General features: G+C 47.4%; 1 protein-coding gene across 1 annotated transcript in view; it reads right to left on the bottom strand.

Moving 5' to 3' along the window:
* Nucleotides 1-16,233, bottom strand: part of TDRD1 (tudor domain containing 1) — a 2,044,642-nt gene that overhangs the window by 310,946 nt on the left and 1,717,463 nt on the right. Inside the window, exon 22 of the mRNA XM_069611868.1 lies at nucleotides 1,372-1,539. Within this exon, the coding sequence (XP_069467969.1) occupies nucleotides 1,372-1,539 (168 nt within the window). The remainder of the gene's footprint in view (nucleotides 1-1,371; nucleotides 1,540-16,233) is intronic.

Below are 16,233 nucleotides of genomic sequence, written 5' to 3'. Positions count from 1 at the left end.
GGGAGAACTTGTCCCCCCAGTGCACTCTGGATATTCTGTTTTTTAGAAAGGACATTATCCATCTGATGGCTTCATCAGAGCAGTTGGTGGTCTTTTTTAGCGCATTCTGGAGTAGGTTATGGTCGAGGAGATCAAATGCAGCGCTGGGGTCGAGTAGAACGAGGAGGCCCGTCTTACCCTTGTCAATAATACCGAGCATTTTGGTCTGCAGATCTAACATGGCCGTCTCGGTACTGTGTGCGGGGCAAAACAAGACTGCTGTGGGTGGAGGGAATTAGATTCCTCTACGTGTGCCTGGAGCTGCATGGTGGCGACCTTATCCATGATTTTGAGGAGGAAGTTGCAGTTTGTTATGGGTCTGAGATTATTCGGATCGCGCTGGTCGAGATTGTTTTTTTTTTTACCAGGGGGGGTTACTGTGACTTTTTTGATGGCATTAGGGACTTCCTGGTCTCTAAAAGAGGCATTAATGATCTTTGTCAGGATGGGGGCGAAAATGTCTATGTTGTCCAATATTATCTTAGGTGGAATGATATTCTCTGCACAGGTCGTGGGTTTCATGGTCGCCAGTACTTTGATCATTTCGCTGTTGTTGATCTCTGTGAACTTGAAAGTTCCAATACCTGCTGTTGCAGTCTCAGCTGGCAGAGTAACTGTCGTTTTTTTGTTGGTCAGGGAATTTATGATGGCGCCCCTGGCTTTTGAAATTTTGTTGAAGAAGGCGATCTGGGTGGCATCGCATTCTTCTTGAGAGGGTAGGAAAGGAGGGGTGATGGCTTTGGGTTTTTCTATGGATTTAAGGATATTGAATAGTTTGCTGGTGGAATTGGTGGCTGTAGAAATCTGTTCGTTATAGAAGTTTTTTTTGGCCGCGGTTATCGTATGTTTATATTTTATTTCACTTTCCTTCAAGCGGGCTTTATTGGCTGATGAAGGATTTTTTAGCCAGACATTTTCTCTGTTTCGTTTGTCCTTTTTTTGTTCTGCAAGTTCTTTGGAGAACCATTGTGGGTTTTTTTGGGTGGGTCTAGTTGATTTAGTTTGGAGGGGGGCAATTTGGTCCGTGAGTTTCTCGAGGTGACTAAGTAGATTTGCGAACGTTGTTTCGCAGGAGTCATTCTCGGTTTGGTTTTTACAGTTATACTAAGAAACACATTTGAAACAAGTATAGCCATGTCCTCAGATAACACAATTTCCAGTTCTATTACAGCAAGTGCCTATAGATCTGCTCTTGAAAAAAAACATATAATTTTGAACAAGTTCAGCGATCATGCATCATTTGGTTTGGCAATAAAAGCATTCTGTGGGCCAAACTGGACTCAACAAAAATGGCAAAAGAAAATAAATCAAATGTTTCACTTGGAAACCCACCTGCAAGCGAGCATCGGACGAGCTGAAATGGAAGTTCCAAGAAGCTTGGTTGGATTGGGAAGATTCTTGATGTCTGGAGGTATTCGACATTCCCATAATCAACATATGCCACCTTCACAGTAGATCCCAATGTGTCTAGCACTACAGCACGGTACCAGTGATTATCACCTACATGAATATAGCAGAGTTAAAACATAATAAGGTCAGTATGCGCAAAAGCTTAACCATCACACATTAACATGTTTTTCTAGGCAGCATAATTTGATTTAAGAAATATGTTTGAGTTTAAAAACAAAATACATTACATGGCCAAGGGTGGTTAACTCACAACTTTGTTTTCAATACATGCAAATGTTGGTTACTGTATTGTCTGCTAGTTCTCCTAGTCTGTAGTCTCTTCTCCACGATATTTTTGGGTTGTCAGTCCTACAGGGACAAGAGTCTTTCTGCAGAGAAAACCCCCTTCAATACACTATTCCCAAACCAAACGGTATATGCGCATGAGCACAGCAATGGCTGAAAATGCGCAATTCTCGTTCTTGAGAACACATCAGTCTTTGGTCCAAATGCCTGGCGACAACTAACAAAGCTACGATTGGCGGGATGAAGGGAAAATGATAAATTACTCACTGTAGTGACTAACGTACTCTTAGTCCATAGTCCCCTTTCCTCCATACTGTATGGGGCGTCCCTTCCAAGGGACGGGAGACAGAACCCTTTTCACCGGAAAAACCTTCTTCTCCTTTAAATTTATTGGCGCGCGGGGGTGCGGCCCAGGGAGCATGCGCTGCCCTGACTCTGCCCTCTGGCGCCACACCTCAGTCCCCATTGATGCGTCGACAATAGATTTAACATTGGCTACTGACACCAGTATTATTAGGGGGGAGGTTGGTGGGACGTATGGAGGAAAGGGGAATATGGAATAAGAGTGTTAGTCATTATGGTGAGTAACCTATAATTACTTTTACGTCCCCGCCCCCCTTCGTCCATACTGTATGGGCGATTACAACCGATTGTAGCCCCAGGGTGGAGAGGAGACCCTCCTTAAGCAAATAGGTTCCAGAGAACCGCCTGTCCGAAAGCCGCATCAGATCTAGAGCCGACATCCAAACAGTAATGCTTGCAGAAAGCCGAGGGAGAGGCCCACATGGCCGCCCTGCTTATGACTTGCCAAGGGGCATGGCGCTGGAATGCGATGGCTGTTGCCTTGGACCTGACTGTGTGGGCATGCATGTTGGCCGGAAGCGGCTTGTGCTGGCCCTCGAACGCTTCTTTGATGGCAGACGGGATATGATAGCCTGGTCTTGAGCCTTCCGAAAGTGACAAAAAGGGCGTCTGATTTGCGGAAGCACTTGGTCCTGTCCAAGTAGAATTTCAGAGCACGCCTGGCATCCAGGCAGTGCAGCACTCTGTGCTTCGTCCTTGGGATCGGGAAAACACGTCAGAAGGACTATTTCCCCGTTACAGTGGAAAGCAGACGGAACCTTGGGCAGAAATGCCGGGTGCGTCCACAGGACTACCTTGTTCTTGTGAAAAGTGGAATATGGTTCTGAGGCGACCGGCACCTGGATTTTGCTGACGCTACGATCTGAAGTAAGGGCCACTAGTAAGGCCGTCTTGATGGTGACCAGCCTGATGTCCACGGACGCCATTGGATCGAACGGTTTGTGCTCCAGGGCGCCCAAGACTATGTTAAGGTCCCACACCGGGTGCGGTCTCTTGACGGGCGAGTAGAGCCTTGCGAGTTGTGGGATATTTTCACCCATTCTGCTATGCTTAGTGCATCAGGTTGCTGCATTGGGGCAAGAAACAGCACAACATGGCTGCACTGACTCCTGTGCGCACCAAAATCTTTAAATTGGGTTTTGTAATAGCCAGAAAATGGCTGCACCACCCTGCCAACACACATTTCAGGTGGGGTGGAACAGAGTACTCACTGCAGGAATGTGCCAGTGTGCTCTGCAACATTTAACATGGAGTGAAAGGAAAGAGGCAGCATTACTTTGCTGTAAACCCAAAATGCCTCTTTAAAATGTCATTTTTTTCAACCTTCAAAGTGCTGTCTGGCGCTAAATTCATCAATTCCTCCTGAACCACTATGATCAAAAAGGCCCTGCAATGCCCAGGATCAGTCTTGAGTGTCAGAGGAACCGGGCCTCATTTGAATGACAGCTCCTATCGAAAGTATCTTTAGAAAAGCAACCAGGGATTGTGTTTTTGCATTTTACACGGGGAAACACAGCTATTTTTTTGCAGCAAGTATTAAGAATCAGCTGTCCAGAGAAAGACTCTAAACAGATGCATGATACATGTATCCATGCTGCAAAAAACTCCAGCAGTCAAGGGAAGGACTACAGCTGCCCAAAGTGTATTTGCTGCAGATGAAAACCAAATTTAAAGAAATAAGTCAAATGTGCTTTATCCTGAATGAAGAGCAAAATCGCCTACTTTTAAAGTATATTATTGTGTACAGGCTTGATTATTTAAAAATGAAAAAGGATTTGCTGCTGTTAAAAATCCACCTATAAACGGTTTTAATTTTATAGGCTTAAAGTCAAGATTTAAAATGTGAAAAATCAAAGCTAAAACCCAGGCTGAGTTGGCAAACTATATTTTTTAAAAAAACCTGCTCTGCAAGTTGCTAGCTGTCAAGAACCGAGGTCCACGTGGATAAGTATACCTCAGTCCCCAAGTACCAGTCAGACAAAGTATGAACAACTCGTGGGGATGACCGATGACAACTGGTTTACCTAACTGTTCCCCCGGGGTGGTGTTATGGAGTGGAATGGAGGAGATGATAGAGTACCTTTGTGTTGTGACACGTGCAGGGTCCACTGTGGTCTAGATGGAAAAAGACCCGAGAACAACGTGGTACTGTGATCAACGTTCCAAAAACACAGTACTTGATGATTCCAGAGTCCATAAATGCCAAAGCCAGCGGAAGGAAGAGAGAGAAAAGCAATCCGGGTAAGCAAAATCCAAGGTAGCAGAAGTTCAGGGTATCAATCCAGGTTAGCTATGCCAAATCCAAAAGGGCAAAACGAAAGGCAGTCCAAAAAGCTTGGAAATCAAGGTCCAAGTTCCAGGAAGCAAAACAGAAGGACAAAGAGCACGCCAAATGCCATAGAAAACACCTGAGAAGCTCCGAATATCGTGAATGAGCGTCTTTTATCCTGCTGCTTCCTGGACACGTGACCGCCCTCCGTGTTGTGCAGGCGTCACGTGAGCTGAACATTGCCTTCTGGGCAGGAGATGCGGGTCACATGAGCGGCAGACAGGCAACACGGCACTCCAGCGTGTCCGCAAACGCCAAGGCAACCCACACCGCGAAAGCACGGCCAACAGCGCCAAGGATGCCTCAGCGCGCAAGATCCTCCAAGCTGCTGGGCGTGTACGGAACCAGAGCACAACCGCGGCCTGCACCGCCGCAGGAACGGCCCTCCAGTATGCGTCGGAGCAACCGCAACCTGATCCCGTAAGTGTGTAGCTGAATGCGTGACACTAGCCCTGAGAAAGGGCGACACCTTAAACTGCTGGCACAGGAAAGCCAATTGTTAGCTTGGAGGCTTTGAATGCCCAGGACAATGGGACTTCCCAGTCGTCATTAGACATTTGTCTTTGCCCCAGAATGAGACAATAGCAGGCTAAGACTCTCACCTTTCAAGTGGGAGAGGCAGGAAACTTCAGTCAAGAGAGAGGCCCCTCACCCAGCTTCAAAGGAATTGACATTTGCTTGCAGTGGAATGAAAGAAAAAAAACACCTGCTTAAAGTGACAATGGACTTCCTTTTGGTTTTAAAATGCCTATTTTGCAACTGGAGTTTCAAGAAATTTAACTTTACAGCAAGAATGAGGAAAAATGTAGAAAGTGCATAATTCTAAATCTAATTTTATGCTATTCATTTGAAGACTTGGTAGGACTTTATTACTGCATAAGGAACAGAAGTTATAAAGAATGACTGACTGCGCGGAAAGTATTGATGTTGCGAACTTAACATTTTATACACATATTCTAGGGGTAAATGCGCATTTATGCACAAAGTTGGGAAATTTTAGGCCAAATCTTTCATGGGCAAAATTGCCAAAATGTAGCAGAAAGGCAAAACCAGGTCCTACAGACTTGGGGTTTGGATTGAAATGTGACCCACAAAATATGTAACCTGTGCATCTGATTTTCTCAGAGGTGATAACTGTATAAATATCTATTTGTGAGAAAATTAGATTTTGGTTCTAGGAGCTAGGGGAGGTTTCTAGACATTGTAAAAGTAACACCATGAACATGACATCCTTTTCTGTGATCCAATCAGCAAAAAGCAAGGCGGAAACTGTGCTCTTGCCCAATACTAGCATTAGGGATGTGGACAGTAAGCCTGCCCCTGCCATATACTTTAGTGATGTCATTTGGCATGATAAATAAGGGAACCCGACAGCACACAGGAACACACTAATTCCTGACTTCTTTCTGATTTTCTGCGTGGCGTTCCGTTTCTGATTACTTCATCTTTGTTCCTGATTTTCATTGCAAAGCCAAGGCCTATGCGTTGCTGACTTCATTTTCAGCTAGGTCTCAAATTCCAAAAAAATCCCAAAAACCCAAGGGAAGCATCTTGATCCAGTCTGGCTTGCTGCTACTAATTGTATGCCTGCTGCAAACTCGCCATCCCACTGATCTCCAGTCTCTAGTAACCAGAAGGTGCAGTCCAGTGACCAGAACGACCTAAATGATCCTGTTCTGCCAGATTTGCCCTGCTGTCCATTAGACCTGATCTGTGTGATGACCAGAACCCTTGATGGTCCAAAATCCTACATTAAAGTGGACTGTAAGTATTAATAGGAAGCATAGAAAATCATAGCATACCATACCTTGCCTTGTTTTGTTCCATCCCAATATCGAAACCATCCTATCCTTACCTTAAGAAGTTGTAATATTGTCACAACCATTCTTGAAAGCTTGCCCTTGATTCTTTGCGCTAGTGCTAACTTCTTTAAATATTTTTGTCTTGTGAAATCCTAAACCCTTAATCCTCCCTCGGGTAACCGGACTGCATCCGCCAGGGCGGGCGCAGAGGTGCTGGTGTTGGTTCCGCAGATCAACTCTACAGCTTACTGTGTTTCCATCTGATAACCTAACCTGAATGCCCTAGCATAGAGCATAACTATCCTTGTAAAAATTATTTTCTGTTTTCTTTTTCGCGCTTTAAGGTTTCAAAAACACCTCTCATTAAACTGAGCGAGTTATGCAATGTTGAATAGCTAGAGACTTCTTTTCAACTCTGGATTATACCTGAGACCTGTAGCATATCCCAACCTCAGAGTATCTCACCCGTTTAAAAAAAAAATCGTTTGGTTAATTTTAGGCGGGAATCCGCATTTCTGCAAAGTTTTACACGTGTGATTTTCATTTTAAATTATTTTCAAACTTCCATTCGGATTTAAGGTGTGTACTTTTGCTCAAACTATTGCTCATGATTGTTAGCAACTTTTCAATGTTGCTCCCATAGAAATTTGTACTGATTTAAGGATTTTTGCACACTTTTCATTGTTTTGCCAAGCCATTTTCGAATGTCATTTTAAAAAGTGTAAGATTGCAAACCCGTTTTTCTCTCTTGTTTGGGGGAGGGAAGGTTGTATTCAAATTCTATTTACTGTTCTTTATTCCTGATTACCTGCTGCTTCCATATATCTATTCAGAATTGTTTGTGGGTTGAGAAATATTGCAAGGGGAAATCCTAACTTAAGTGCTATCCTTCCGAACAAGCCAAAAGTATTCTTTTATCTGGTGTTTTCCTTCGGTGTTGCTAAAAGTGAAGTTAACTGCCTTAAATACCTACATATCTGTTATTGTCACCACATTGGTGATTGCTGCTCCCTATTAAAAAGTATGTTTGGTTTGAATTTTAAATAAAATAAATATTATCTTTACCTCCCCCCAGAAGCTCATGGTATCCCAAGCTCTGGTTCTCTCTAGGTTGGACTATTGCAACAGCCTTTTTCTAAATCTACCTGCCTCTATTCTGTGCCCCCTGCAACTAATCCAGAACAGGACTGCAAGACTTGTCCTTGGCCTCAAGCCATGGGATCGTATCTCTCCAGCTCTGAAATCTCTACATTGGCTCCCAGTGGAAGCAAGGATTAAATTTAAAAAACTCTGCATTGTCCACAAGGCTTCCTGGGGCCTGGGTCCAAAATACCTTCAGCTATCCCTCCACAGATACCTCCCCTCTCGAGCTCTTCGCTCCTCTGCCTCCAACTCCCTCAGGGTCAGTCGTTTTCCAAAGAAATGAGCTGGGGGTAGATCTCGGTCTTCGGCTGGGGCCTCCCTTTGGAACAGCCTCTCTGCCACTCTAAAACTTGAGGAGAACCATCTCTGGTTCCAAAAGCACCTCAAGACCGTCCTCTTTTCTTCTGCCTTCGCTCCCCCTCCCCTGCTGATCTGTTCTCTCTTGACACTGTGCACCTGGCCACCCTCTGTCCTCCGGGCCCAGGTACCTGTTTACCCTGCCACTCTCCCGCACTGCCTCCTGGCCACCCCTTGCACTGGGGTCTGTATCTGTACCCATACAGCCCCCCCTTTTTCTTCCTGCACTTATCAGACCTACCCTGTCTGCTGCCTTAAACCTAGCACTTGCAAATTGCTGGCTGCACTACCACTGTGTTGCCTTTATTATTTATTATATTAATCTGTTTCTCCTCTGCTTCGCACTTTCCACTTCTCCCCCCTTCCATGCACTTGTGCTTTCTCAATGTCACAGGGCCTAGTAAGATCGCTGTTATGTTCTCCCCGGTTCCCCTCCCTTGCCTTGTTGCGCTCTGAAACAGTTGTGTACGAGCACAATAGAAATAAAATATCAATATCAATCAGCCTGATTCCTGATCCATTGTGACCCGGGGTATTTTAAGAAGGGGTGTGATATGAGTGGTATGTCACTCAGAATATTGAACCTATAGACATAATAAAATAAGCATTTCAGTAGTGCGCTGCATACTAGGCTGAGACCCGGGTGTACCGCCTGATTGAAATACTTAAGAGTCTCGTCAGATGTTTCTTGGCGATAGGGTTGGAGGAGGAAAAAGTGTCTACCTGCACGCCTGAATGGGTGAGGGGCGCCAAAAAGGAGAGCATGTCATCCAAGGTGCACACCAGGGGGTAAATTCCCTTGGAGTATGCCCAGTGGCAGAATCTGTCCCATTTGCTTTTGTACTGGGCCCTGGTAGCTTTGCTCCTGGTGCCTTGTATGATCTCCAGATTGGCCTGTGAGAGGCTAAGGTGCCAAAGCGTTACCTGCTCAGGTACCACGCTGCAGCTCCGAAAACCATGGCCTGGCCGGCCACCATGGACCTATTCGGATGAGGAGTTGGCGAGACTCCTTGATTTTGCAAATTACCCTATGAATCAGGGGAGTGGACGGAAAGGCGTAGGCTTTCATGCCGGTCCACTGGAGGTGAAATGTGTCACCCAGAGCCGGGGCCCCAAACTGGCCAGGATGCAAACTGGGGACATTTCTTGTTGTAGCAGGTGGCAAAGAGATACACCTGGGGGTGACCCCACCTGTTTAAGATCTCCTGAATAACGAGGTTGTTCAGCTGCCACTCGTAATTGTCCGCTCCAGCCTGCTGAGCCTGTCCGCCTCCAGGTTGGATTCCCCCGGGCGGTGAACTGCCGTGAGGTAAATGTCGTTTTCCAGGGCCCACTCCCACATTCTGATCCCCAGTCTGCAGTCTGAAGTTGGGAATAGCCCTTTGCAGGCTGGACACCTGCTGAACTCTGTGGAAGTCGACATGCGCCAGGGAGGAGTGCGACGCCCGAGTACCGAGTACCTAAATGACAAAAAGACAAAAAGAAAGAAGACAAGAGAAGAAGTATCTGCGCGTGGAATTACATGGCCGAAGCCAAACCCAGGAGCGCTGGTGAATTTGGCCCGTTTCCGTCGATGCGAAAAAGGGGACTGGGGTGTGGCGCCGGAGGGCAGAGTCAGGGCAGCGCATGCTCCGGAGCCGCACCCCCTCGCGCCTCTAAAGTTAAAGGGGAAGAACGTTTTTTCTGGTGAAAAAGGGTCCCTCTCCTGTCCCTTGGAAGGGACGCCCATACAGTATGGAGGAAAGGGGATGGGACGTAAGAGTAAGGTATGGAGTACGAGTGGTAACACTGAGTAACATTTGCATTCTCCTACAACACAACCCCTTTTGCGCCATACATTGTGGAGATTTTCAGAGCACAAAGATTACAGAGGTCGGTCCTAAATCATAACATGTTCCTACACTATAATGTAGCCTAAGAGCATATGGGACAAGTTACTTACCTGTAACCCCTATTTCTAGAGCATTGGTATCTTTCATAGATTCACATGCTGTATGAATATTACCTGTCATCAGGCTGGGAATAGTCAGTAACAGAGCATTTTTTAAACTGAAAATGCAGTCACTTTAGTGCTCTTATATATAGTCATTCTCGGGTCATATTGCCCACAGATAATGGAAAGGCTCATTTAGCTTCACCCATGGAAACCATCTTCAGATCTGGCATAGCGCATGTAAATTGGCAGCATGAGCCAAGATAGAGATGTGAATCTATGAAAGATACCAATGCTGGAGAACAGGATGTCCAGGTAAGTAACTTATTCCTTCTCCAGCATTGGATCTTTCATAGATCACATGCTGTATGAATAGATTACAAAGCAGTACCAAATAACCGTAATGGGCAAAGGTAAGCTCCTTGTAGAAACATTTGCCACAAGAGACACAGACCTTGCGCAAACAGGTTACGCAGAACCGCCTGACCGACACGCTCGACTCTGCAGCGGAATCCCGGTCAATGCTGTAAAACATTGTAAAGATGTGTACAGATCTCCAAATTGCAGCCCTGAAGATGTGCAACAGGGGAACCCCAGAGAGCAAAGCTGTTGTGGCGGCAACTGCCCTTGATGAATGAGCCCTGGGCATGCCAGGAAAGGACCTGCCAGCCTGTGGAAGACCAAAGAAGATGCAGGAGATCCACCTGGCAATTGATGTGGAAAGTGTGTTCCCCATCCCATAGAGGCCAAAAGCCACAAAAAGCTGAGCGGTCTTCAAGAACGACTTTGTGCGGTAGATGTAATACTGGCCGGTAAGATAGCTCAGCGGGTTGAGCGCTCGCTGCTGCGATCTGAGCGTGATCTGAAGGTCGCAGGTACGAATCCCGGCAAGACCAACTCAGCCTTTCAGCCTTCCGAGGTCGACAAATGAGTACCAATTTCGGTTGGGTGATATTGTATGTAAATATGTTCTCTGTAAAGCGCTTTAGATTAAGGCGCTATATAAAAAACACATCATTATCATTACCACGTCCAGAAAACGCAACAAGCGTTTTGCAGGAAAAACAGAAGGACTGAAGAAACAGGTAGCACCACTGGCTCAAAGAGATGGAATGCTGAAGGAACTTTGGTCACAAATGACAGGTTAGTGCTTAATCCCTTTAGTGCCAAGGACGAGCTATCTCGTCCTTGGAATTACTTTCACAGTGCCAAGGACTAGATAGCTTTTTGGCACTCTGTTTTGAGCGATCCCTGCAAAGTAATCCAACCCCCGGGGGAGGTCCCCCCTCACTGCCACGAGGCTGGATTTACTTCAGTTTCATTAAAGCACGCCGAAGTGAAAGTATTTTTCACAGCAGCAGCCATTTCGGGCTGCTGCAGTGAAAATGCAAGGTGAGTGTTCACCTTTCTCCCCCTCGATCTCCGGCTGTATTTCAAGCCGGAGATCGAGGGAGGTGTTGTTGGAAAGGGGAGATTCTTCCATTTCCAACGACACCCTTTGTGACAGCATTGCTGGACGCGGATCGGTCGCAGATCGCTCGATCCGCGCCTAGCAATGCCATTGGACCACCAGGGATACGTTTGTGACGAGGAGGAGGGCTGCTTACAGTAAGCAGCCCCCCCCCAATGCATGGGGGCACATATGTGCACAACCCTGGGGGCAAATGGCTGATCATCTGCCTCCAGGGAAGGGGGCAAAATGAAAAATTAACATAACGGATGGGGCGTGAGGGTGGTGGCCCTCCCCCTCCCACACCAAGTGGAAATGGGGGGGCACCCCTTGTAGCCCTCCCTGGGGGCAGATTTATGCCCCCAGGCAGGAGTACATGAGGTGGCCCCCTATCCAATTGGGGGGGGGAGGGCCATAAGTGTGCAGGCCCCACCAAGGATGGGGCCTGCAGGTTAGGCCCCCCCCTGGGGGCAGATGGCTGATCATCTGCCCCAGGGAAGGGGACAACATGAAAGAAAAAAAAAATATATATATTTTTTGGGTGGGAGTGGGGCAATGGGGGCACCCCTTGTAGCCCTCCCTGGGGGCAGATATCTGATCCTATGAGGGGCATCTGCCCCCAGGGAGGGCTGAATGAGATGGCCCCCCCCTGCATTTGGTGTTGGGGGGAGAGGGTCACCCAAGTGAAAATGGTGGAACGCATTTTAGGGGGGCTGTGGGGCACCCCAAAGGGATGGGAAATTGACCCCCCCACCTGCAACGGAGTGGGTGCCATGTCATACAGCTGTCCCTGGGACCAGATATCTGCTCCTAGGAATGGACGCCTGAGCCCAGGGACAATTATTAATTTGTTTTTGCTAGTGTGACCATAGGTAACATGTTTTTTGTTTTGTTTACAGCTTTTTCTACGCAAGCAGCTGCAACGTTATGTGAGTACTTTTTTTTTATTGTTCTATGGCTAGGGCCCACTGTCAGTGGGGTGGGTGAGACTGGGGCTTGATTGTTGGTGGTGTGGGTAGGAATGGGCCGTCTGGGCAGATACGTTTGTGGGCTGGGACACAATTTTCAGGCGCACGCCACAAATTGACCCCCATGCCAGCAGAACATTGGCGTTTCCCTGGGGGCGGATCCCTCCCATGTGGGTTGTCCGTTTGCAAGCCCAGGCTCCACCTCTGGCTGTGCTACGTTACAGATGTCACCTCCGGGGAGGAATGGGGATCCTGCAAGGGCTCCATGGAGCTGCTGCTGTGCTTAGGGGACGGAACACCCAAATGGTACATGGATGTCCAACGCCAGGAACATCACCTCCAACCGTTCTGGAGTTGCGGCTGGGCTGAATTACAGCTTTTCCCTTCGGGGAGGTATTGGCACACTGCTGGGACTCCCTGGTGTGGAGAAGCTGTAACGCAGGGCAACCAGGGCTGCAGCAAAGTCGGCGGTAATATCCCTAGCCTTGGGCACCCTTCTCCCATGTGTGACCTTGCCAGGGGTTCTGGCTAATGAATTCTGGGCCGATTTACGTAAGTCATACCTCTGTTCCCATGGGCATCTTTTCAGAAATGCATGGGGTTCCCCTGTTTTCCTTGCTGGCTTCGACACCCTAGGCCCAAATCAGCAGGTTGCCCACATGAACAAAATGTGCTGTGCCAAAAGACTTAGGGTTACCCTTTTCCTTTTGCGCCCCAGGTAGGTGCACCCACACATGTGAGGTACAGTTTATCGTGTGGGGACGCGGGAAGGTAGGCCATGTGTTGTTAGCGGTGTGTTTCGGTGAGTTGCCAGAGCCAATTGTCTGGGAATTGTCTTTTATTTCCAGCCAATTTCAGAGACATTTCCGTGTGTCCACTCACCGAAACACGTCGCCAACAACAGATGTCATACCTTCCCGCGTTCTCACAGGTGTCCCGATGAAAACGGTACCTCACATGTGTGTGTGCACCTACCGGGGGTGAAAAAGGAAAAGGCTTTCCCCTTGGTGACCAGGTAGGTGCACCCACACATGTGAGGTACTGTTTTCATCAGGGGGAACGCGGGAAGGTATAACATTTGTTGTGTTTGTGTGGTTTTCATAACGTTCTGACCCATTTGCTGGTGCCCTTTGTCACACAACCCTGTAATTTCCCAAACGTGCCCCACATTTAGTTGCTGCTTTAGGCACCATACACTTTTGTAACCTGCACAAGTCACCTACCCTTGAAAAGGTCTGCCTGTGCTCTTTCAAAAAATGTATGCTTGCTGTTCCTCACCACATTGGTTTTCCTGATTCATACAAGCTAAGTACGTCTGTTCAGGCCGTAAGCATAAAACTACTGTGTACCATGGCTCAGTGTTTGGCTTGTGGTATTGCTTGTTTTGTGAAACACTACATAAAATGTGTGCTTTCCTAACTGCAAGAGTCGGGGGAATGTAGCAGAGCATTGCTTTTCTCAAAATTCATAGAAGCCACTGCCGTACCAAGCCAACCATGTCCACCACATACTTTTTTTTCGGTCATTTTCCTGCTTTTTCCAAAATCTATGGCATTTTCCCCTACCTAGTTGTTGCCCTACCTGCACATATCACCCCTTCCTAAACTTGGAATTTTGTCTACTTTTCAGAAATGTATGCCTTTCTGTCCTCCAATTCGGCTTTCCTACCCTTTTCTTTCATTCCGTCCATGCATGTCTAATTGGCAAAAATGGCCAAAATCGCCTACCTCTCACAAAACGGTTGATAACCACATCAAAATAATTTCTTTTCGTTTCCACGCAACCTGTTCTGGAAAGCCAGGAAATTGGGGAATTCAGCACAGCAAACCATATGTTCCTAGCTCTTACAAGGAAAAAAACCACAGGCTTCTTTGTACATCATTTTATTCGCATTTTTTGAAAAAACACAACATTTTCGCCTTTTTTGATTATTTTCTCTCACCCCCCCTACAGCAACCTAGGAATCCTGGGTGGCGTTACGACCGCCTACATGTGGGAAAAAAAGGGGCCACATTTGGCCGAGATATCTCAAGTAACAAAAAAGTTACAAGGCATTGAATGGCCACATACCGAAATCACAAAAAAAGGCCTTGGCACGGGAGGGAAATACCCATGGCACTTAAAGGGTTAACACAACCATGGATTTGTGGAATACCAGGTAGGGGGCTTTGCAGGACAAAGCCTGGATCTCACCTACACACCTAACTGACGTAGATGGCAATGAGTAGAGCAGTCTTCCAGGACAGGAACTTGAATGGAACTTGATGCATAGGTTCAAATGGAGGCTTCATGAGTTTTGAAAGGATGACATTCAGGTCCCAGGCAAGAGTAGGTAACCTGACTGGCTGGAAGGAACGTAAAAGGCTCCTGATGAATTCTTTGACCAAGCGGTTGGACCACAGTATATCGAGAAATAGCCATGTGGTGCACCTTGATGGATGAAGGAGCCAGGTCTGATTTAGCCAGCGACAGCAGATATGGTAAAATCTCCTTCGTTTGAATAGTAAACTGGTTTAGGCCCCAAGCGAAACACCAGTGGGAAAACCGTGTCCATTTACTATTAACAGGCAGCGTGGTGAATTGCTGTTTGAGCTAGAATGTCCTTGCAGTCCTGAGGCAGTGGTAAATCACCGAATTCTAGGAGCACAGGAGTCAGGCCATCAAAACACTCGAGTATAGGCGCGTTTTAAATGCCATATCATATATCAGTTTCAGAGAGGCCGAGTTGTGGTGGAGGACTGCACCGTCGCTCCTGGAAAACAGATCGCACATAGGCGGCAGCTTCATCAGGGGAGCAGAGGACAAGGCGAAGAGGCTGGAGTACCAGACCTGTCTGAAGACATTTAACATCCGAGCCACTAGTGGAATGGGGGTGGGGGGTTGGGGGGGGGGGAACTACGTAGAGGATCTTCACCTCCCAGGGGAAATGTGGTGGCATCTTCCAGGCTCTCCGGATTTGGGAACCTGCCAATAAAGGCTTTGCATTTCATGTTGTCGTGAGTGGCAAAATGGTTGATTTCCGGGGTGCCCAACTGATGGAAAATCCAGCCAAGTTGAGACTCCTGGAGCTCTAATTTTTGACAGGAGCCGAGTACCCTGCTGAGGGAATCTGCCATCGTGTTCTGAGCACCTGGGAGACAGAAAGGAATGAGAAATATCCTCTGCTCCAATGTCTAGTGCCACAGCGTCTGAGCTTCTGTAGATTGTGAGAGGTTTGATGCCCACTTGCTTGCGCATATAAAACACTGCGATGGTGTTGTCGGTTAAGATACAAACCACACAATCGCTGAACTCAGGAAGGAACGACTTGAGGGCCCAAAAGACTGCACGCAGCTCCAGAAGGTTAACATGGAGACTTTTATCCTCGTCTGTCCAGAGATCCCTGGCATGAAGACTCCCCGGCATGTGCACCCCAACCCTTCAGGGTGGTGTCCTTCGTGACAGCGGTTTGGTGTGTAGGCAGGCGAAAAGGAGCACCTTGTACAAGGTGAGACCGGGTTGAAGACAAGAGTAGCGCGTCCCTGTATTGTTGCATGAGTGGGAATTTGACTTCACAGGAACCAGAGGTCTGTTGCCAGCGTGCATCGAACTCCTGGCGAGGTCGCATATGGAGCCTACAATACTAAAGGAGAGGAATGCAAGAGAACACTATCACTAACAGAGACTTCAGCAGACAGACAGAGGCAGGCGTGAGAGCAGTCGAACTTTGGCAAGAAGGGATTGCACCCTCTGTTCTGAGGGACTCGCCACGCAAGAAAGCGTGTCTAGTTGAGCGCCCTAAAAGAGAGCATGTTGAGACCGGGTCAGATAGGATTTTGTAAAGTTATCACAGAATCCTAGAGATTGTAGGCATTGGATAGTCTGTAAGGCATTATGGGCAACCAGACAAAAGGATGCCAGCCAGTTGTCGAGGTATGGGTAGAAGTGTGCACCTGAGCAAGGGCTGTGTGCCTCAACTGGGGTCAGGCATTTGTTGAAGACCCTCAGGGCTGGCCGGAGGCCAAAAGGAATTGCACTGAACCACTGAAGTGCAGGTAGAGGCAGTGTTTTTGATGAATGGGGATGTGGAAATACTCATCCAGGGACACCAGAAAATCCCTTTTTTGGAGTTGGGCTAAAACCTGCTGCAGACTTACCATTGAGCTTTGAGGACT

Source organism: Ambystoma mexicanum, chromosome 8 (assembly GCF_040938575.1).
Source record: "Ambystoma mexicanum isolate Mex_15411 chromosome 8, UKY_AmexF1_1, whole genome shotgun sequence".
Taxonomy (NCBI): Eukaryota; Metazoa; Chordata; class Amphibia; order Caudata; family Ambystomatidae; genus Ambystoma; species Ambystoma mexicanum.
The sequence above is the reverse complement of the archived record's forward strand: the minus strand, read 5'-3'. Positions and strand labels throughout refer to the sequence as shown.